This window comes from Rhynchophorus ferrugineus, unplaced genomic scaffold (assembly GCF_030347505.1).
Source record: "Rhynchophorus ferrugineus isolate W39M unplaced genomic scaffold, kcgeb_rfMv2 rfM5, whole genome shotgun sequence".
Taxonomy (NCBI): domain Eukaryota; kingdom Metazoa; phylum Arthropoda; class Insecta; order Coleoptera; family Curculionidae; genus Rhynchophorus; species Rhynchophorus ferrugineus.
In genome coordinates, this window is record NW_027472584.1 from 27,762,586 (window position 1) to 27,788,358 (window position 25,773).

At 28.1% G+C, this 25,773-nt stretch overlaps 1 protein-coding gene across 4 annotated transcripts in view; it reads left to right on the forward strand.

Annotated features, from left to right (window-relative positions):
* The window catches only part of LOC143197483 (cytotoxic granule associated RNA binding protein TIA1), a 70,532-nt gene that overhangs the window by 16,547 nt on the left and 28,212 nt on the right, over positions 1 to 25,773 (forward strand). For 3 of the 4 annotated variants that reach the window (XM_076406017.1, XM_076406019.1, XM_076406020.1), the window contains exon 2: positions 15,407 to 15,494. In XM_076406017.1, the coding sequence (XP_076262132.1) occupies positions 15,407 to 15,494 (88 nt within the window). Of the gene's footprint in view, positions 1 to 4,107; positions 4,433 to 15,406; positions 15,495 to 25,773 lie in introns of those variants that run through there. The other variant, XM_076406021.1, reaches the window with a different exon arrangement.

Genomic DNA, 25,773 nt, shown 5'->3' on the forward strand with positions numbered 1-25,773 from the left:
AATCGGAGAATTGCAATTACATATTCGAACCGAAAATTTAATAGTATTTAATATTGAAGCATTGTTAATATAATTTTGAAATTAATAATTATGCTAATATTGTGCTTTTTTCACGTGTTGTGCTTTAAAAGATTAAAAAAACGGTCTACGGCTGTTTGGATAATATTAATTTCCAGTTATTGTGGCGTATTTTGCTTTATTATGAAAAGATAATACAAGGTACCTCACTAACAAAATATTGTTTTGTTTTTGATGTATTCGTTGCTGTCTACGAAATCTAATTCAGTTAAATTAACAAGTACAATTAAAATATAATTATTACAATATTATTTCTATGGTCAATCCATCAGGTTAACCATAGATTTCAATCAAAATCGATAATACCGTATTCAAATATTAATTAATATTTTTATCAGCTCTATCTGCTTACTATTAATAAATCCACACCATTTAAACTAGTAACTGACTTTGAACATAATATACTATTAATCCAAAGAAAGCACCCGGTTATAACTTAATAACTTAACTAATTAGCTGAAAAAATGTACCTAAAAAGTTAATTATAAAAAGTAAAATCGTAGATCAGTTTGCTTTTATGAACGAATTTTCAACTAATGAGCAGGTGCATAGAACCACAGGCATTATTGAAAAAGCTTGCAAAGAGAAAAAGTTTGCTGAGCTATATTTTGGACATAGTACAAGCTTTAATAAAGTTTGGTATAAAAGACTTACATATAAGTTCTACAAGATGTTACCGAAGCAATACATTGAACTCCGATGTCAGCCAAGATATTTAGAGTTAGAGAACAAGAGGAAGCTTACTCGACAATGCAAGAAACAAACGCAGGTGTACTAGTAAACAGAGAACATTCGCAATGAAGTGATTCGCAACAAGACATAAGGAAAGACACTACTACTATTAAAACCAAAATGCTGTAACCCTTGTATAATACTGGAACTTTTATTTTATTAGGCAACGACTAGTAATAATATATTAATAAATTCTACATACTTACACAAGACAAAAATAACAATCAAACACTACATAATTTATCCTACTATGATACCATTATTCTTGTATAAAATAATATTTTTATGTCATTTATTAAAGAGTAATATTTTTTATAAAATTGAAAATTTAGCTCAAATGTTCCTGATTATACAAAATAATCTTATTGATATTATATAATTAAATCCATTCAAGAAGTCGACAATGACTAGTAATAATATATTAATAAATTTCTAAAAACCTATACCCTACTTCAGAGATATCAAGTTTTACAGTCCTAACCTGAAACTGTTTCTATAATATCTTAGTAAGTTATGAATATATTTTGGAATATTATATCTTAAAATATGCAACAATCAATATACATAAAATATTTAATAGTTATTGCGTTAAGTCTTGTCAACAATTTGACACAGAATACACCACAAAATTTTTGATATAATCAACTTATTATCTGCAAGAGGAATTGTATGGTTGATTTAATAAAAAGTTATATAACGCCGTCATCTGTATATCAAGACTATTCATCCATCAATGTTTACAAGCTTATGTCCCTAAGGAAATGTAAATAATTGTGTTTTTTTTTCGTAGCCGAAATTATAATTGCGAAAATTCCTTGTTAAATTCATTGTGTTTTTCTTTTGGCAATATGATAATTTTTCTTACTAAGGCAACGGAAATATCAAAATCGTAAATATTTGAAAAGACCTTTTTATCATAAAACCGTTATAATATTTAAGAGGCTATTCATACATTAAATATTACATTTAATATCCTAATGCAAAGTGTTTCGTTTTTTTAACAACTTCTAGATCACTCATGCTAAAAGGGAATCTGCAAAAATTTATTTTTACTTTTTATTACTACAGGAAACTATCCTTTCGCCACATAATATCTGGTGTAACAAAAATGTATGAAAATTATAAAATGTATATCATGTATAGACAAATTATGAACGATTTTATTTTAAATTAAAAAAATAACGAAACCAAATTATTGCGAATAAGAGAAGCAAACAATAATCTACCCTTATACGAGTAAAGTATTAATTTCCTTTAGGAAACATTTCGAAAGTTCAATTATTAACTGAATTTATTTTATGACCAAGAGCAAGCATCTTCTGTGCATCTATTTATTACTATCAAATATTTAATGTTCACATCAAAGGTAATTAAAGCTCTAAAGGTTTATTTATTAGACTGTTAGTCTCTGATATTAATAAACAATACAATGGGAATAGTTAATTGGGATAGGTTCACCGTCTAGTTTGCCAATTATAACGCTCAAACCTCCTTTATTCCCTGATAATCGCAATTAAGAAACGCCTCATAAACGCATAATATTATGTATAGCCTAATTAGGAAATCAAACAAACCAGATACTATTACGACAGTATTCATCAATGGTTAAACACACAATATATTAATGTTTCTGTTTAAATATATAAGATGTAAAATATTAATTAGAAAATTAATTATTGATATTTGAAATATTTGGTTAAAGATATTCGTGTAAGAAGCTTTGATCTCATTTCCTTATTATCCTGTTATCATTATCCTTATGGATATTTGATATTTTAAAGAATACGACAGCATTTTGTAATAGAAACTTTAATATGTAAAGCTCGTTTATTAAGTTTACTGCATTTTATAAATAGCTTTAGATAATAACATACCCGAAGGATAATTCAAAAACATAAATTAGATACAGAGTAAGTCGATTTCTGGTGGTATATATGAAAATTGGAAGATTTTATGTCCTCATAACAATTTTATTTCATTCTAAATTGGATACATAAACAGACAGGTATATAAATCTTTTTTTTTCTGATAAAACAGTATTTTTAAGAACTCAAATGATCTTAATTTTTAATTAAATTATTCCCAGTTGCTGGCACATTTATTTGATAACTAGTCTTGTGCAAATGGTTCAAAATTATTTGGAAACTCTTAAACACTGAAATTACTTTTTCTTTATATTAGAATCTCGAACTATTTAGCTATACTTGTAATTTAAATATATACAGAAATATAATATAATGATAGAAGGTACTTGTTGAAGGTATTTTCTATCGTGTAACTCGTAGGAGATTTAAGAGGCTATAATTTATAAGAGTGAATGTAAATTTGGAATATTGCTATGATAGTGTAAAATAAAATATAACAGTATATTAGACAATAAAGATAATGTGAGTAATGATAGAGGGTAATTGTTGAAGACATTTTCTATCGTGCAACTTGTAGAAGATTTCAGAGGCTATGAATTATAAGAGTGAATGTAAATTTGGAATATTGCTATGATAGTGTAAGATAGAATATAAAAGTATATTAGAGAATAAAGATAATGTGTGTAATGTTAGAGGGTAAAGTACTAAAGACACTATCTATCATGCAACTCGTAGGATATTTAAGGGGCTATGTTTTATAAGAGTGAATGTAAATTTAGAATATTGCTATGATAGTGTAAGATAGAATATAATAGTGTATTACAGAATAAAGAGCATATGTGTAAAGGTAGAGGGTAAAGTACTAAAGACAGTATATATCACGCAGCTCATGGGATATTTAAGGGGCTATATTGTATAAGAGCGATTGTGAATTTGGTTAGAATTAGAGGAAAAAAATTGGAATATTGTTTTATGACAGTGCAAGAAACAATACAATAGTGTATTACTGAACATCATTTAACTTGTGGTGAATGAGAGAGTGAATGTAAAATTGGAATATTGTTTTGTGACAGTGTAAAACAGAACAAAATGATCTATTAGAAAATAAAGTTAACGCGCGTTATGGAAGGGGGGGGGGGGAGGTAGAATTATCGAAGACAGAGAGACAAAAGTAGGAACAAAGAAAAAACTAGCGGAGCTTATGCGTTCAACAAAATGAAATAATCCTTCAGATAGTGTAGTTTATGATCTATTCCGATCCTGCAGCTCACAAAGAGTGCGCGAACGGCGCCGAAGCTGATTCCCGTTTGCCGCAGTTGAAATAAGCCACCGTTCGCACCAGCACGGCCACTATAACTGTTCCACCCCCACGTCCTGCCTCCCCCGAACGAACACGACACAACAAGCCGCGTTATGCAGTCTTTGAGTTGCCCGCCGCGTGTTTAGTGTGCGACACACCAGCCACTGCGCCGCTCATTCCGTTCGAAAACGAACTAGCGCGAAACATAAACACTCACGAAGTGGCCGCACGGCAGGAGATTCACGTTCACGAACGTCGAAGTCGGTAAATTTGTTGTTTTTGTTGTCGAACATGTTAACGATGTCAGCGTTGATGATGCCCGCATCCGCGGTACCAGCCGGAATGACCGCACCAGGCCTGTTACCGGTACCAAAACTCGAAGCTATTCGCATCAATCATACTCCTCCGAATACCACACTAGCTACAACTCCAACTACACCATCTACGGCTAAATCAGGTACAATCTTAGGCTACGTTTTTGTTTCGGATATTTATAAGCCACAAACATACAGTCTGCGGCGCGATAACATCTCTTTAGACACGCTGCAGTCTTTAGAATAAGCAACACGTTTCTCCAGTGCGAATTTTTAGTGCGAAAATTTCACCGGGCCCAAGGCATGTCACTCCGGTTTAGTGTACCATAACGCTTAATTGAGAAAATTTAATTACTATAACCCGAGGTTCTCATTGCTAGAACAGACGACTTTATTTCTTCCGCAATGCGGAGAAATTACTAATTGACTATATTTTTTTTTTGTAGCAACAGGACTATATAACCAGTTCTATTTTTTTCCTCACCTAACGCTTCGTGTTTTTAAACCAGTCGAAAAATATGATTGCGATTTTTAAACGTTTTCGTTTTTTTATTTAAACGACCTTACGCAAGAACAAAGAACGCCAGATCAGATATAAGAACACTGTATTATTATGTAATTAACCGTGGATATGGGGGATTTTCGAAAATATCCGGAACAACAATATTTCGGCCGTTAAAAGAAATTATGACTGTATTAAACTTTTAATAATAAAACTTTGCCCTAATTTTTAAATATAACATCCCTTCAAGCTTTCAAAAATGATTAATCCCTTTTAGTACAAAATTAACTTTTAAAATACCAGTCCCCCCATCGTGCTCAATTTTTTTTTGCTTAATTGTTTGGATATTTTTTTACACGATACATTACCTTAATTTCAATCGATATTAAAATATCATTATTCTTCCTTATTTTTTTCCCTTATCCCCTTTTTAGGATGTTTAGGATAAAATTAATGTATATAAAAAAACGAGAGGGATTGTAAAAGAGTCAAGCTTACTCCTAAAGAAAATAAAAAGGGAAGTTTGTGAGGGAGCTGAAAGAAAACTCTAAAAATACCCGCTGTGTAGTTTTACGCGTACCCTTACCAAGATAGTGCTTTTAGTTTTTCAGTGTAAACATGACTCTTTAGATATTGACGCTTTTCGGTACAAAAGTGAAAGTCCCCATAAAGATATATAGCCCTGTATTCACCAAAAAAATCTAATATCTTAATTGTAAAATTGTTTTATTGCAATTAATATTGTAATGTAATAATATATATATATATATATTAAAAGTCTACAAAGGGCAAACAATCCCCATTTTTATGACTATATATATGGAAAAATGGTCAAAATATTTTTGATCTCAGAATATGCCAATAAATTGATAGCATGTGTATTTTGCGGTGAAAAAAACCCATAAAACCATCTATTTCAACCTCAGACTTTATGTTTTCGAAATATTAGTAAATATCTGCGAAAGGTGATATTTCAAGAAAGAGACCAATATATCTGTAACTTTGAAAATATTGAGTATATCAAAATAATTAATAAGTCATTAAATTTTGCATAAAATTTTACATATGTTGTGTTATTTTCATTACTATAAATGTCTTTGAACCAAAGTTAGAATTAAAAGTCTCAAAATGGGCAAATATCACGATTTTTCCTGAGTATATACATGGAAAAAATGTCAAAATATGTTTGATCTCAGAATAAGCTAATAAGTCGGTAATATATGTATTTTATGATGAAAAAAAACTATAAGATCATCTATTTTAAACTCAGACTTTATGCGTTCGAAATATCAGCAGATGTTTGTGAAAGATGATTTTTCAATTTAAAAAAACTTTAGCGGTAACTTTCAAAATGTTGAGTATATTAAAATAATTAGTACATAATTAAATTTGGCGTAAAATTTTGTATATATTATGTGAATCTCATTACATTTATTATTATCTATATATTTTAACCACAGTCTTATTTTATTTGAGTTTTTTTTTTTGTTCGCATAATTTTTAGGTTTGTGATAGTCATTTCTTTTATTTGTTCAAATTCGACTTAATTGAATTAATATCAATCATCATCATCATCAATTCTTTTCACGATTAATATTTTAATTCAACCTCGAATGTATATCTTGCGACTTTATATTAGGCATATAATATATGAATTGAATTGATTATTTATCAAAAAATTAATGTAGAGAAAGAAAAGCATAGAAATATCCTTATATACATAAAAATTTAGAATATTAAGATATAAAAATAAAATAAAAGTAGGAAAATATAAAAAGCAACTTCAATACAAGTTTGAAACCCTTTTATTTTACGGTCCCCCTTAACTCAGATTGATATTATTATTTCGTTTTATGAATGGCTATCTGAAATGTTGTTCATATATTTTTTTTTTAAGTTATCATGTCCTCTTTTCTGGTTCTATGTAACTATCACGTATACTTATGAAATTAGCACGTGTAAAGTCATCGATTTAGATTTAAGTTATTTTTGATCCACCCTATATACTCAACCGTTCATATTTATAATTTATGATGATATAAAAAAGTTATGATGGCATAAAAATTTCAATTTCCATATCAGATGGCAACCAGCAAATAATTTCCTCGATATAATATTTTTCCAGTCAAAAAATAATCACTATAAGTATTTCGATACTGATTAAATGCCTTAATTTTTAATTAAAAAAATCGACTTAAATTAAATAGTTTTCCGAATTTTAAATATTTTAAAATTTAAAAAAATTATTACTAGTCTATTATTCTTATATTTAAAATCATAAAATAGTGTTTCTTATCGATACAAGCTAGTATATTGTAGTTATTCACTTTCGTATATACGCAACGTCATTTTAATTACCACCGAATCACTTAATTTTCATTATGTAACAACGTTCGGGTATAATTAATATTTTATTATAAGTGGCATCAGGTGTGGCTAGTAAAAAACAATTTTTCTAACTCCCCTAAAAGGTTCAAAAACTAACCAAGCCCAATATTAATGTACAAATAATAAATTATGTTCCTAACAATAGGATATTTTTATAGGTCACATCAGTTTTTTACCGTATCTATACCCCAAAATATTGTTTAATACAATTATATCAGCACTCGCCAATAAAATAAAGTATGTTTAGTTGGAAAATGTATTAAGTGTTAAACATTGGAAAGGCCTGCTGCTTTAAAAGTCCAGTTTCTGGCCTCATCTTATTTCGTATTCAAGTCGCAAAATCTTGAGTTGTCTCTTAGCTCTGTAAATTCGTGGTACGTCGATATTGAACTTGATGGATTTAAATGTAGTACAAACAATTCAAACTAGAAATATTTTGGATGTTTAACAAACAAGGAATATATTTCAATCATGGGTACTTTTGGAATAAATTAAAACATGTAATAAATAAACGAATTTCTGCCACAGGCTTATCAAAATGAATAAGATATTATCAAAAATTCATCTAATATTAAACAAAAGCATAATTTTATGGAAAAATCATGTATTTTTCTGATTGTGGAAAACAAAAACTGACTGACAATTCGATATTAAAAGAACAAGTTATTTTATATGTATAATCATATTGCATAATATACTACTCATATAATAAAGATTATCCTATTACGAGGCTTTATATGTGACGTATAATCACGTGGGATAAACGCTAATTTTAATCAGGGTTGCCTAACTAATCGCAAATAACTGAATTCCGGATTGGGTTGTACCCTTGTCTTTTATATTAATTTACTAAAACGTCTAATTCAGACAAGGAGGAACAAGACAATATCGAAAAACACGCCCGTATTTTATGAAATTCATCGAAAAATAAAAGAAGCCAGGCCAGGAGAATTGCGTAATTAACTTTCTCCATTCGCACCATTGAGTATCATTTAATTTCGGGACGTATTTCACCTTAAGACTTTGACCTATTAATAATTATATTAATAAAATTTAATTGAATGTTGAGAAAAATTGCTCCCACACCAAATGTTTGCCTATCTTCATTTTATCTTCTTTTATACAGGATGGAAAGAAAGATAATCTTGAATCTCTCACAGTCTCACCCATGCCCCGCCCAACCCCTTCACTTCTTTGCCAAACGAGGGATCCCGGACAGGGTAAAGGATATCTAAAATCTGTGACCGTTATATCAGCTCAAAGGATTTTTCTTTGCTTTTCTTCCTCTACATTAATTTTCTGATAAACAATCAATTCAATTCATATATTGCAAGCCTAATATAAATTCGTAAGATATACATTCAAGGCTTAATTAAAACATCAATCGTGATTAGAAAGATTACGAAAATAACTTGGTGATTTAGTGTAATAATCTGGCTAGTGCAGTCTCTATTTTTTACTAGTTTCTACAAAGTATTGAGATAAATACATTGAAACTATATACAATATAAAAATTTACATATACAAACATAAAAATTATGCGAACAAAAAAATTTCTCAAAACAAATCTCCAGAAAAACAAGTCTGTTGTTAAAACAGATGGTTTCATAGTTCCTTTTGCCCTAAAACAGATATGTTTCCGACTTATTGGGTTATTTCTAAGATCAAAAATAGTTTGGCACTCTTTCAACCCTTTTAGACTTTTAACTATACCTTTAGCTCAAAGAGACTTAAGTAATGAAAATAACAAATCGTATATAAAATTTTACGCCAAAACTAATGGTGTATTAGTTATATTAATATACTCAACATTTTGAAAGTTACAACTACATTGGTTTCTTTTATTAAAAAAACACATTTTACAAACATCTACTAATATTTTGAAGACATAAAGTCTGAGGTTAAAACAGATGGATTTATAGTTTTTTTCGCCGCAAAATAGGTATGTTACCGTCTTATTGGCTTATTCTGAGATCATAAATATTTTTACACTTTTTCCATATATATACTCAGGAAAAATTGCGATTTTTGGCCATTTTCAGATTTTTAATTCTAACTTCTGTTCAAAGAGACTTACAGTAATGAAAACAACACAACATAGGTAAAATTTTACGCCCAATTTAATGGTATACATATTATTTTAATATATTCTATATTTTCGAAGCTACACCAACATATATGTTTTTCATGAAAGATCATCTTTCACAAAGATTTGCTAATATTTCGAAAATATAAAGTCTGAGGTTAAAATAGATGGTTTTATAGATTTTTTCACCGTAAAATAGATACGTTACCGTCTTATTGACTTATTCGGAGATCAAAAATATTTTAACATTTTTTCCACTCAAGAAAAATTGCCATTTGTAGCCATACTCAAACTTTTAATTCTAACTTTAGTACAAAGATTTTTTTAGTAATGAAAATAATACAGCATATGTAAAATTTTATGAAAAATTTAATGATGTATTAATTGTTTCAATAAATTCAATATTTTCAGAGTTACAGGTACATTTGTCTTCCTTGAAAAATCGTCCTTCACAAATATTTACTAATATTTCGATAACATAACATGATTTTTCACCTAAAAACAGATATATTGTCATCTTATTGGCTTATTCTAAGACCAATAAAAAATCTATATAATAATTATAATATTTGATAGATTCAAAATTCGAAATGAGTTATTAAAATTCCATTTGAATTGGCAAGGACAGTAGAAACACTATTATCCGGTTATAATATATTCCTTAATTGCGATTAATATAGGATAAAGGAGGTTTGGGAATAACAATTAGTTGAATAGAAACTACGTATTACAATAATCTCTATAACGTTTGCTAACATCAAAGATTAACAATGTCAATAAACAAACGTTTAAATTTTAATTGTCATTGTCATCTATACATAACATTAGAAGCTTGGTATTAAAATTAACATTTATAGTTTAATTTTGATATATAATAAATAAATAATCAATTATTAAAGTCTGTTCTATTCATTAAATTGGATAATAATTTATTAATACAGAAAGTATTTAACGAGTTGAAAGAATATTTATATAGCGAATAAAATAAACTAAAGAGAATTTAGACAACAAAGGAATACTGTTTAGTTTACAACACAAACTGTTATTACTGTTTTATTTATGAAGTTTTTTCGGACTTATTCTTTTAACTATATTGACCAGGCATACAAAAACATTGATGTAAATTTACCCTTTGTAAAAATCCCCAGATTATTTTTACAGCCAAATCGGTCTTTCGATGGAATTAAAATATTGGCCTCTCTATTATTTATATTCGAATTGTACCTCATTAATATTCAAAACCTATTAAATACTTTATTTGGTTGATAATACATCAACTTTATTAAAATACTTATTGTTCATAGTTACATATACTCTAATTTTTCAGGTACAGAAACGTTACTTTGATTAAGACGTGAGCTGATCCCGCGTGACTATACATTACCGTTGAAAAAAGCTTCGCTAATTACTTCTAGCGTTCTGCGCTATCGAATCTGTGATATTCAAAAGTCAACTCAATAGAGCCAACGTCAAATACAGGAAAAACTATGCTTAGCTTTGATATAGTTAATTAAAGCTGTTAAATTATTTCTTGTATGGTTTTATAACATAATTCCAATCAAATATATTTATGAACTACATTTTAATAAGTAAAAGTTATCTTAATAATCATATTAATAGAAAGAACCAACGATAATATTGATGATTATGATCAAGGTGAATTTAATTACTTCTCTAATTGTTTATATATTTACTTCCATAACGCAATGTAGTTGTTGTTTCCTACCTATACAGTTGCGGTTATCACAATTACTGCGCCTATATTGATTTATATAAACATGCTATAACTTTTGGCCTTAGTCAGGCAAGCTTGGTCTGATTAACAAAAGAAAATAGTTTTATTCTATATAAAATAAACACAAATAAAAATATATAGTTTATAATAAAAACTATATATTTATATTTGTACTAGAAATTAATTATATATAAGAATGTGACAATCATAAACAAATAAATTATGATGATAACATTGTTAAAACAAAAAAGTTATTGAATTTGAATGAAATATTATTATAAGTTGAATTTAAAAAATTGGATAATATATTTTAAATATTAGGCAATTATATTATTATCATATATAACGAAAAATTTAATATGGAGCATAGTTTACTTTATTCTATTTTCCAACATGGTGACGTGAAATTATTTTTATGATGGCATCAGCTATATACCAGGTGTATCAGAAAGTCATTGTCGGTTTTCTAACATATGTCGCTAGACTTAAGCATGGTATGTTATGATTTGACGCATATGTCATTATATTCTACTGACATCAAGCTTCAAGGCTATATATGTTATATTTTGCGAAACTAACACCGACATAAATTTACCAATACCTCTTTAAAAATGTCAAGTTTCGTACCTGAAAAAGTGCGTTTGTAGCACACATTATTTTATTTAATAATCAAAGGAAAAAATCCGCTGAAAGTCAATGTTTGCTGGTATAAATTTCCGGAAGATATTTCTGATTTATTTTGAAAACCCTAAGCACAAAAATATCATGGTTATAACCTGACAAAGCCGCCCGATAGGCTCCAAGGCCAAATCATTTTTGACGCAAGACAATGCTCTGTGTCTGGTGGGACCAGAGTGGCGAAACCTGATGAACCTGTTAATAGATTTTTATTTTATTATTTAATTAATATATTGTTACTAGTCGTTTCCGTGTAACCTACAATTTGTCTTTATAATAACTTAAATCTAGGTATATATCTAGGAACTAGGAGGACCCATCGATTTTTCGGCCCATCCCGGCCAGACCCATTCATCGGAGGATTTTTTTAATATATGCACTTCACTACACAACACTATACAAGACCAGATGGTTTGATTCTTTTGAGTCTGTGTCCTGTTCTGGTGGTATCCAATAGTTTTAATATTTCAATATTCGTGTGAGAATGGAGTCATTCCTCAGTGCCCCCTTGCAATTCTATTGATTTCTTGACTGATTGTGGGTATCTGAAGGTCTCAATGTAGGTAATCAGCTCTATAGTATTTGGGTGCGCCCACAATACCTCTCAGGACCTTGTTCTGAAAAATTTGTATTATATTTATGTTACTCTTTGCAGAACATCCCCATAATTGAACTCCATATGTCCATATAGGTTTCAATATTTACTTATATAATAGCAATTTATTATGTACTGAGAATTGTGATTTTCTTCCAATTAGCCAGTACATTTTCCTATATTTCAATTCCTGTTCTTTTCTTTTCTTCTTTATATGTTCCTTCCCGCGAACTTTTGCATCTAGATTCATTCCGAGATATTTAGCGTTGTTGCTATATGGAATGATAGTATTATTTAATGTTATGGGTGCTTGTACGCTCTGTTTATAGGTGAACTACACATGTACAGATTTACTTTCATTAATTCTTATTTTCCAAGCTTGTATTCAATTATTTATATTGTCACTTGCCTGTTGTAATTTTCGTGAGGCTTCTTCACTATTGTCTCCGATAGCTATAATCGCAGTATCATCAGCAAATGTAGCCATCGTAATATTTTCTTGTGGTATATCACAAGTGTAGAGTAGATAAAGCATTGGTCCTAGTACAATTCCTTGTGGTACACCTGCTTTAGATTATTTTATTGTAGAGTAAGCTTCTTCCTGTTTGACTCTAAAACATTCTGGTTGTAATGCATGATTTTAATAGTTCGGTGTGTTGTTTTGGTTTTCAATAACATCTGTTATTCTGTGGACCTGGTCAATTGTTGAGTGCTTATTAATAAACCCAAACTGGTGTATAGGTATTAGGTTTTTTTCTCTCTATGATCGGTCTGTTAATTGTGATCGCTATCGACAACAAATGATCAATTTGAACCATGCATTCATAGAAAAATGTCCAGAATGGGCCCGAAGATACGGTAAAGTGATTTTACAGAAGGATAACGCACCCTCTCATAAAATAAACCGGTCAAGTAAACGTTGAAAGCATTTGAATGAGACATATTATCGCACCTGCCGTACTCTCTAGATCTTGTTCCGTTCGACTATCGACTTTTCACAACAATGGGATTCTTCAGAGCAGCATTGCGCCAACTTCGAAGAAGTTAGCAAATGTCCCGATAAACATCCATAAATTACCTGAAAGATAGGCAAGATGTATAGAATCAACTGGCCAATACTTTGAATAAATATATTTTCCCATTTTCTTGAAAATTATGTAGTTTTTTCTTTCGAAAAAACTGGTACACCCGGAAAATATAAAATTATGCATAGTCAAATAAATTTATCGAAATTTTAGTAAATATAGAACCATGGTCAATAACCGGCTAGTATGGGGACCGTGTTCCTAAATCATTTAATTAATGTGAATGTCTAATGTACAAGGATCCCATAATCCAATTACATTAACGCAAGAATTATAGCTTGAAGCTATAGTTAGCTTAATACAATACATCATAAATTTCGATATACTAAAAAGGATTTGGCGAAAGGAATATTAATGCATAGAGCACTGATGATAAATGCATAATATTTATGATCCTTTTTAATAAATATTATTTAATTCATATGAGATAACAGTTATAATTTATTATGTACGCAATTTCTTTTCTATTACAACTAAAATACGCCATTAGGGTCATATCATTAATATAAACAAATGTCATTAAATATTTTATTAATAAAAAATTAACTACAACCATTTCTGATTAATTTAATTAAACCTAAAGGCATTCACAAAACTAGACTAAAATCGTTAAATCCTTTGTTGCACAACAAAGATAATGATATTGAAAAGAGGGGCTATAAAATAATTTATTTAAAAGCATTTATGAATAGACAGCCTTTCATCAATACGATACGTCCCATGTTATAAAAAAAATCACTATAATTTTTTAATACTTATAAAACAGGTAATGACACCGATAGATGGTAGAGCCAAAATTAATATTTATGGTTATAAAAAATGGATGTAAAAGAAAACTTTTATACTTTTACCTTTCGAAATGATTGTCTTATAGATTAACCGAAATAGTATTCCTGATAGCAGATAATATCAATAAATATATAAATGCCAGCATGTTTTTTGTTATAGGTTTTACTAAATAAAAAAACAGAATAAAAAACCTTCACCGTATTAATATTTTAAACATATTTTATATATGTGTCTTCAATATTATATTACATCTTAGAAATATGAAGCAATATATATATATATGAGATAAAAACAATTATGTAAAACATGGACTGAAAAATCCGAAGCTTAACACATAGAGAACTTAACACATCATCGCTTTTTCAGTTAGTACTAACATTCAAAAGAAAAATGATAAAACTTCATGATATTCCGCTCATAAGTTTGTGAGTTATTGTGCTAAGAGCGACATTGCTTTTATTATTTTCAAAACAATGGATCAAACGAATTCGTGTTTTAATATTACACTACTTCTTAATAGGAAAAAGTATGGTTTAAGCCAAGCAATGGCTTGAAAAGTGTTATAAGAACTCCGCTCTATCAGAAACAACAATAAAACGTTGGCTTGCTGACTTCAAACGTAATCGTAGAGACCGAACACAGTGGACGTACAAATGAGGTGGTAACATCAGTAACAAATCCATAGAATCGTTTTGAATGATCAAAAAGTGAAGTTGAGTGAGTTAGCTAACATCTTAAAGATATCAAAAGAACGCGTTGGTTTTATATTGCATGAGGATTTGACTATCAGAAAGTTCGGCTCAAAGAGGGTGCCGCGTTTGCTCACTGTTAACCAAAAACAAAAACGTGTTGATGATTCTGAGCAGTTTTTGGCCATATTTAAACATAACAAACCGGATTTTTGCGTTGATGTGTTACAATGGATGACACATGGATCAGTCGTCATCTGAGTGGAGAGCAACTGGCGACAGGACTATTTTGAGGCAAAAGTTAAATATTTTTACAGAAGTGGTATTTTTTACAGAAATGTTAGAATGGCACTGGAATGATTTTGTGGCCCTTAACGGAAATTACGTTGATGAATAAAGTCAGTTTTGTCAGACCATGTATTAGTTCTTTCACTGAATTTTTGTCCAGAAAAACTTAGTGGCATAAAACAAGTTCCATATTGTTCTACTTTCTGAATAACTTGTCGTATATTAAACAAGTTCATGATACAAATATGACTTTCCGTTTCTTATTGTTATTTATTTTTTCAGAACATCACCACATATTCGTAGGAGATTTGAGTCCAGAGATAGAAACACAAACATTACGTGATGCTTTCGCTGCTTTTGGAGAAATATCGTAAGTAAAATTAAATAATTAAGTAAATTAATTAATAACCCAAAACGTTACATTAGTATAATTAATACAATATTACTGTCAATCGATATCGGACCCAGAATAACTAATACCAAACTGTATATTCGAAAATAATATGGTCCCTTTTCTTCTATAACAATCAAAAAAATGTATGATTAAGTATAGCGAAGGGAAAAAAAGTTAAATCAGATATATGTATAAAAAAAACTTTCCTTTTGTGGATGTTTTTTCCTTGCAATTTCTGCCCGGTATAAAAGCTATGTTTTCATTCAATATCTAACAAAAGAAGGTCCTGAAATACAAACCCCGACGAAAATACTTTTATCATCTTGATAGGCTAGCATGCAGCAAATAATAGGAGGAAATCTAGATTTGACTGAATGAAGGGGAAACACTAATTGACGGTCAACACTTTTATTGGTTCAAGCTCATTTTCCGTTCTGTGAACTGCGTGAAAAGGAACAATTTTATCTTGTAGTAGAACACGCGAGAAAACATTATTGCAAAAACAAAACGATATATAGCTGAGGTTATTTGGTGCAATAACTAAAAATATATTTTGCTAACAAAAATAAAGGTAACAGAAATATATTGTTATAATCATATATTACAAGATTATTTTATGATAAATTTTATTACATTTTATAACAATTAAAGTAAATATTTCATTAATTTAGTATAGCAGATCAATCGGCATACCAACTTTTATTATTCTGATTTATGATTATTGGCTGATTTGTATATAAGGATATGATAATCATAACTAAATAAATTATGATACCTATATTATATTTACATACTACGTAAGTTACAATGAATTAATTAATTTAGTATATATATATATATATATATATATATATATATATATATATATTTATATACATATATAATATATATATTTATATACATATATAATATATATATTTATATATATTGTATATATGTATTTTAGATTTAATATTCATTAAAATCTACATATACTTATTATCTTAGAAATAATTTTTATATAAGGATATGACAATCATAGAAAACTAAATTGACATCAATACTATATCTACATATTATATATGTTATAAATAATTAACACATCAAGAGATGTAGAAAGGCTTATTTATTCATTGAAAATAATATATTTTGCCAATTCTATCAATACTGTGTAATATTTTAGATAAAAGTACAAAATTTTGTTTTTTTTAGCTAAAAAATGTATTCTACAATAGTTTTGGTTAACCTTAATTTTTTATTGTGTTTCATTATAAACATATATAAATTAATAGCGAATATTTGAATTCAGGTAACATTTTATACGTAATACAAGCATCATTGTGATAAGAATAAAAGTTATAGCGAGGTTTGTTGCCAAGAGAAAGGAGGACATTTGGTTCGATAAATAAAGCATATAATTAAATATGATTACAGTGACATTTCCTATTACATATGAATCTGGTTATAAAAAGGAGTTATTTCTTATAGGGTAAAAAAATGTGTAGTTGAATCCCAATTAATTAAATTGTGTTTTAAGTCGTAAAAACGTGACAGTCCATTGCGAGTGACCTCAATTTTTTTTGAGTAGATCATAAACCCCTCTGCCCCTTTGTGTGCGACGCTGCGTTATTTCGGTTGGTTAAAAAAATATATATCACCGCTCCCCCATATAACCGTAACAGTAATTAACATTAATATTTCCATAGTTTACCCTCCAAGGTGTAATATGACCTTGACAAACAACATTTTCAAATTACCTGTTCATTATGGCATGATTAAGTACTCAAAAGTTTGCTGATGTACTTTCTGCAAATGACAAAGTCAGCTCAACGTTATTTGTAATTAAAATTTACTTCCACACGTTGGGTTATTATTTGTTTATATATATAGGGAAATACTAAATGTATAAAGGACGAACTACATTACTCCATATTCATTAAAACAAATAAGCATAGGAAAACAGAAAAACTCATAAAATTACATAAACAAAGTTGCAGGATTTAATGGTTTCTATATGTAATATTTTGATAAACAATATTACTCAGGAAAATTTTGACTATTCTCAAACTTTACTGTAACTTTGTTTCAAAGAAATGTATAGTAATGAAAATAACACAACATATATGAAATTATACATGAATTTAATGCAATATATTTTATGCAATTATACAATATCTTATGCTATCTCATTGTCAATATCTGTTATACTTAATATTACTCAAATTATTAGTAACTTTCGATCGGGATTTTTTGTCTTTTTTTTACCTTTAACCCTTTTTCAACTTAACTTTTAAAACTTTGGTTCAAACAGAGATATAGTAATGAAAATAACACAATATATGTAAAACTATACGCTAAATTTAATAGTGTACTCATTATTTTGATATATTCAATATTTTCAAAGTTATAGATAAGTTTGTCTTTTTCTTGAAATATAACTTTTCACAGATATTTACTAATATTTCGAAAACATAAAATTTGATGTTGAAATAGATGATCTTATGGTTTTTTTCACCATAAAATATACATGTTATCAACTTATTGGTATATTCTAAGATCAAAAATATGTTGACCCTTTTTCCATATATATATATATATATATATATACTGAGGAAAAAATTGGATTCTTTGCCTTTTTTAGACTTTTAACTCTAACTTTGGTTCAAACCGACATATACTAATGAAAACGATACAATATATGTAAAATTTTGAGGCAAATTTAATGGTGTACTCATTATTTTGATATAATCTATATTTTCAAAGTTACAGCTACATTTGTTTTTTTCTTTAAATATCACCTTTCGCAGATATTTACTAATATTTCGAAAACATTAAGTCTGAGATCTGAGGTTTCTGATCAAAAATATTTAACCCTAATTCCATATATATACTCAGGAAAAAATAGGATTTTTTGCCTTTTTTAGACTTTTAACTCTAACTTTGGTTCAAATAAACATATAGCAATGAAAATAACACAATATATGTAAAATTATACGCTAAATTTAATAGTGTACTCATTATTTTGATATATTCAATATTTTCAAAGTTACAGATAAGTTTGTCTTTTTCTTGAAATATAACTTTTCACAGATATTTACTAATATTTCGAAAACATAAAATTTGATGTTGAAATAGATGATCTTATGGTTTTTTTCACCATAAAATATACATGTTATCAACTTATTGGTATATTCTAAGATCAAAAATATTTTGACCCTTTTTCCATATATATACTGAGGAAAAAATTGGATGCTTTGCCTTTTTTAGACTTTTAACTATAACTTTGATTCAAACAGACATATAGTAATGAAAATGATACAATATATGTAAAATTTTAAGGCAAATTTAATGGTGTACTCATTATTTTGATATAATCTATATTTTCAAAGTTACAGCTATATTTGTTTATTTCTTTAAATATCTTTCGCAGATATTTACTAATATTTCGAAAACATTAAGTCTGAGATCTGAAGTTTCTGATCAAAAATATTTAACCCTTATTCCATATATACACTCAGGAAAAAATTGGATTTTTTGCTTTTTTTAGACTTTTAACTCTAACTTTGGTTCAAATACACATATAGTAATGAAAATAACACAATATATGTAAAACTATACGCTAAATTTAATAGTGTACGCATTATTTTGATATATTCAATATTTTCAAAGTTACAGATAAGTTTGTCTTTTTCTTGAAATATAACTTTTCACAGTTATTTACTAATATTTCGAAAACATAAAATTTGATATTGAAATAGATGATCTTATGGTTTTTTTTTCACCGTAAAATACACATGTTATCAACTTATTTATATATTCTGAGATCAAAAATATTTTGACCCTTTTTCCATATATATACTGAGGAAAAAATTGGATTTTTGCATTTTTTAGACTTTTAACTCTAATTTTGGTTCAAACCGACATATAGTAATGAAAACGATACAATATATGTAAAATTTTAAGGCAAATTTAATGGTGTACTCATTATTTTGATATAATCTATAGTTTCAAAGTTACAGCTACATTTGTTTATTTCTTTAAATATCACCCTCGCAGATATTTACTAATATTTCGAAAACATTAAGTCTGAGATCTGAAGTTTCTGATCAAAAATATTTTAACCCTTTTTCCATATATATACTGAGGAAAAAATTGGATTTTTTGCATTTTTTAGACTTTTAACTCTAACTTTGGTTCAAATACACATATAGCAATGAAAATAACACAATATATGTAAAATTCTATGCCAAATTTAATGGTATATTAATTATTTTGATATACTCGATATTTTCAAAGTTACAGCTACATTTGTCTTTTTCTTTAAATATTACTTTTCGCAGATATTTACTAATATTTCGAAAACATAAAGTCTGAGGTTTAAATAGATGGTTTTTTTATGGTTTTTTTTCACCGAAAAATATCAACTTATAGGAGATCTAGATAGACATATTCGGAGATCAAAAATATTTTGACCCTTTTTCCATATATTTTTCATGATTTTTTCGCCCATTTTCAGACTTTCAACCTTAATGATGATTTTTTTTACATTCTCATACTTTAGTTCTAGCTTTGTAAGATCAAGTCCCTAAAAACATAAATCATTAGCTGATAATATCACCAGAACGTCAAACAATAAAAATATCTATCGTTTTATTTTTGAAGTTTTATAATCGTATGGGTAATATTTATTTATTCATCCAGAACAATATCGGGGTACACGCGAAACAAACAACGTTTTATGCAAATATTTAATCCATTTTGAGTCAAGCCACAGATTTAGGTGTTTGAATTTAGGTTTGGCTAATTTAGATAAAATACAAACCATGTCGCTTACAGCAATAAATAATTATTGGACCACACCAAATATTAAGTTGATCAACGAGATTTATTTTATTATACCCTTTAAAAAGCTTTATAATGTTGTCAAAAAAAAACAGAAACAAAATATTTAATTATCTGGCTTTTAATCTGATCGTTAAAAAGCACACACATGTTTGAACTCCAAGAGAGTCGGAAATCAAAGAGAGATACATCTGATGAATAGGGTGTATGAGAGTCAGAGATTTCTGTAAGTTACAACAATAATCTAAGGTAATTTATGAACAAAATGTGTTTGCACCTCAAGAAAACTCCCTTCAAGTTTCTATTATTAGAACCAAATTTCATTTTTGCTACCAAATAATGACTTTAATAATAGCTTTTGAGTATAGTCAGAGAATGTAACATACATTTTGCATAATAATTTCTAGAATCCAAAATTTCATTTAAAATATTACACATATCATTTTTAATAACCTATTTACTATACACTTACATATAATCAAAAAGCCTAAAACAAAATAAATTCCGTATAATAAAATATTTTAACTTAATAAAAAAGGCCATTTTACATAATATACCTTCGACATTTCATAAATTATGAAAATTTCATTTCAAAATCACAAAGGATAGTAAAACCGATATAACGTAATATATTTGAAAAATTCCCAACGTGTATATCGTAAACGAATTATTCTGTTTTAATATATAAGCGTCTATAACTATTTAATGCCTTTCAATAAACATTGTAAGTTCTTCCGATGTGATGTATTAAGATTAGACGTTCAATTTCAACCATGTTTTTACCTGTCAATATATACCAGCATAAGGGATGTAATTTGATATGAAGTAGATGGATTGACAGACTGAACTGAACTTTATCAGAATATAATTTTAACAGGCAACTATTTACGCATATCCTAGTTAATGATATAAATAGAAATATATAATGCTGTAATTTTTGAATATAAGAAGAGGTGTATCATATACTGTGTTTATGTTACCTTCTAATTTAGATCACCAATATTACGACTTTTTTAGAAAAACTTTTTTAAATGAAATTAATTCTTATAAATTTTCATGGTTAATTAATAACATATATGTCATTATAATTAATAAAATCTTGTTCCTTTCTTAAACATATAGATTCATTATCGTAGAATATTTTAGATGATTGTTGCAAGCCTCTTTTGAAGTTAGCTCTACAGAGACTAGACCAGATAGTACTTAAACAGGCTAAGATCCGGGCTGTACGGTAAAAGGGTCAAACACCGAACATTAACATGAAATTTTCCACAAATTTCTTAGGTATTTATCAGCAATATTCCCTTTTTGATAGTTAAAAAAAGCAAAATATCCCAAAAATTACCTGTAATCACTGTTTTCAAACCGAAAAAACGAAATAGCTATTTACCAAACCTCATATTACCATTATCTATCAGCATTGATCGAATAAATGAATAGAAACATCTCTATGGAATCAACGAAATATCCTCGTATGAATCTAATATGAGAGGTTTATCGAAAATAGGTATTTCTATGCATTTATATTCGATATTTGGCTCTAGTTCAAAACCAGTTGCTGATTTAGTACAATTACTATCGTATCTTCATAATATTTCTGCATACATTATGTTTGGAGCTTTACCTAAAAGCATCGAATGTGTGTTAGATTCACTAAGCCATTTTACCAACTAAATGCCTTAATGTATCGATCAAAGAAAATTCAGTTTCCTCACTACTGCTCCCTATTACGTTATATTATATTAATAAGGCTGTTAATTAAAGTGCACTATCCTGATCCTAACATTACATTCTCTAATAATACGTCCTATAATATTAATAATAAAAGTTATTATTGACATTAGGTTTTCTATCTAATGATAAATACTATTGCAACGAACCATTAACTTTTTACTGGGAACTTAATAATTCTAAAGCAAAATTTTGTATATCTTACGCCGTTTTCTATCGATATTCATGCGAAATAAATGGCGTTTTATGCAAATATTTAATCTATTTAAGTCAAGCCAGAGATTTAGGTGTTTGGATTTACGTTTGGGCAATTTAGATAAAATATAAACCGTGTTGCTATTGCCATTAATAATTATTGGACTTGTATTAATATTAACTATATCAAGGGATCTAATTTTGTTTTCTCTGTATACAAAGTAAATCGTGATTTATTTTTATTATTTATTTGTTAATTTTATTTATTTAAACAAGGCTTTCAGCTTAATATCGTTCTGTTGCTAAAATTGTTAGAGATTGGCTAGCACTTGCCCTGCCTTATTATTTACATATCTGAACCAAAATAAATATATCTCGGGTTTTATATAATGTTGTGTATACTTATTGAGGCTTTCAATTGTTGATGATGTGATATTATGATATAGCCTGATAATTGATAAAAATCATCTTTGACTAATATTTACTTTTAATTTTTAACTTTGGTGGAAGAGATTTATAGCAATGAAAATAATGTAACATATGTAAAATTCTATGGCAAATTGAACGGTGTACCAATTATTTTAATATAGTCATTATTACATGTAACAGGAAATTTGGGGTCAAGGAAAGAAAAAAGGTCAGGAAAATTTGCGATTTTTGATCATTTTCAGTACTCATTTTCAGTCACTGTAGTTCAGTTCAAAGAAACATATAGTAATTAAACTAACAAAAAGTCTATAAAATTTTACGCCAAATTAAAGGTTGTTCTAATTATTTTAATATACTCAATATTTTCAAAATTAGAGCTACATTTGTCACAAATACATACAAATATTTCGAAAACATAAAGTTGTTGATGGTTTTATAGTTTTTTTTTCAGCGTAAAATAGATATATTACGAACTCATTGGCTTATTATGTGATGAAGAGTATTTTGGCACATTTTTCATATATGAAAGTGTATATATGCACTTCCATGTATTGACTTATAATAATGAAAAAAAACATAAAATATGTAAAATTGTACGCCAAAGTTTGATAGGATTGTTTTGCGACAAGTTTTCAGGCAACTTATTGAGATTATAACTCATTTTAAGTTATGTTTATATAACAACATATCAAGTTGCTTTAATTATAATACTACATAATGCAAACAGAAGAACTCACACATTATCAGCAACCTATAAATAAATAATAAGAAGAAATAACATAATGAAAACACTATTCATTAATTGTTAACATTGCAATAGGAGTATATGTCCACGATATTTTGAGATTTTCAATAAAATAAACATAGTTCGTGTTTTTATACACGGTGCTTGCTATATACTTGTTGAGGCTTTCAACATGTAGCCTAAGATTTGATTAAAGAAATATTTGGGGATCATTTAAAGACCGAATTATTCAAATAATGTATGATAATCAGTGTAGAATTGAAAAACAAGTCGACTGACTTGCACTAAAACAGTTTGGACATGCTTTTCGACTGAAAAATGAACGAATTTTCACAAGATCTTCACTTTACGACTAAATTTGTTATTTATATGAAGCAGTACATACCGACAAATCCAGAATCAGCAAAATGACGAAGTCAAATTTGTACACCTATAAGAGAGAAAAGAATTTTTTATATTTAACTCTTTAGAATAAACGACTGTATATCATCCGTCCTATATATAATGTATCAAGAGGTGAAATTTAATTCCGACCATATTTTTTACCTGTCAGTGCGCATATACCGATACTGGAAGGGTAATTTGATATGATGTGGATGGATCGACGGAGTGAACCGAAATTTACTAGAGGATAACTGTAATTGGCAACTATTTACACGCATCATCCATACGTCTCCGATCATCTGTGAAACCTCAGTTTAGCTATATCCATTTACAAGATTGTCTTAAACTTTTAGTGGGGCTTTTACAAATTTTCTGGATCTAATTAGCGAAAAGTTCCAAATATATTTCGACTTTATAGTATCTTTTTGCGACAGCTTTTTAACGTCTATTTTCCATGACGTTTTATTATGCTAGTTAAGGCAACTTGTCGAGAATATAAGTCGTTTTAAGTTATGGTTATATGACAACATATAAAGTTACTTTAATTATAATAGTGCATGATGCAAACCGAAGCACTCACTTATACACATACACACACACACACACACACGGCCAGCAACCTATAAAGCGTATATTTTAAAATTTTCTTTTACAACTTTTACGTCAGAGCTGTAACTTATTGGATCGTAAATATATTTTATTGCAAATAAATAATTTATTATTTATGAATAAATAGTGAAAAAACTGTTCAATAATTATCATTATTGTAAAATAAATATATGTTCAAGATATTTCGTGTTTTTTCTAGTGTATCTAAGCTTAAAATAGATGGTTTTATGGTTTTCTTCACCTTTAAATAGATATATTAGCGATCTACTATACTACTGTTACCTTTCCATAATCAGACTTATCTTTAAATTTGGTTCAAAGAGATTTATAATAGTGAAAAAAACACAATATATATAAAATTTCACACAAAATTTAATAACGAACCAATTATTTTAATATACTCAATATTGTGAAAGTTACAGATACATTCGTCTTTTTCTAGAAAAATCATCATTCACAAATATGTAGTAATATTTCTAAAACATAAATTCTGATGTTAATATAAATGGTTTTATAGATTTTTCGCCATAAAACAGATAATATTACCAACTTATTGGCTTATTCTCAGATCAAACATATTTTAACACTTTTTCCATATATATATACTCGGAAAAATTTGCGATTTTTTGCAGTTTTCAGACTTTTAACTCTAACTTGGATTCAAAAAGACTTACACTAATAAAAATGACACAATATATGTAAAATTTTATGCCAAATTTAGTGCTGTACTAGTTATTTTAATATACTTGATATTGTGAAAGTTACACCTACATTCTTTTTTTTTGAAAAATCATCTTTCACAAATATCTACTAATATTTCAAAAACATAAAGTCTGAGGTAAAAATAAATGGTTTTATAGGTTTTTTCACCATAAAATAGATATGTTCCTAGCTGATTGGCCTATTCTGAGATGAACAATATTTTGATAATGAATGGTGTATTAACCACATTAAAATATTAAACATTTTGAAAGCTACAGTTACATTTGTCTTTTTCATGACTTATTAGCTTATTCTAGGACCAAAATTATTTCAGTACTTTTCCGATATATACTCACTAACTGCTATAATTGCAAAATGGAAATATGTTCATGATATTTTGCGATTTTCAATAAAAAAAGAACCGTTAATACCGTCTATTGTTTGAAGTAAATATAATTCCGTTTTCCCTAAAGAAAAACGACAGGCCATTCATTTTAAACGAACTGGATGGGTTTTATTCATTTAGAAGCTAATTAACACCTATTTTAAATTATAATGTTCGAGGCTTTCTGCTCGGAAATCGTTCTTGAGATCAGCTTCGACTTTTAAGAAATTAACTCTCGCCTATCAGTTAAAAAT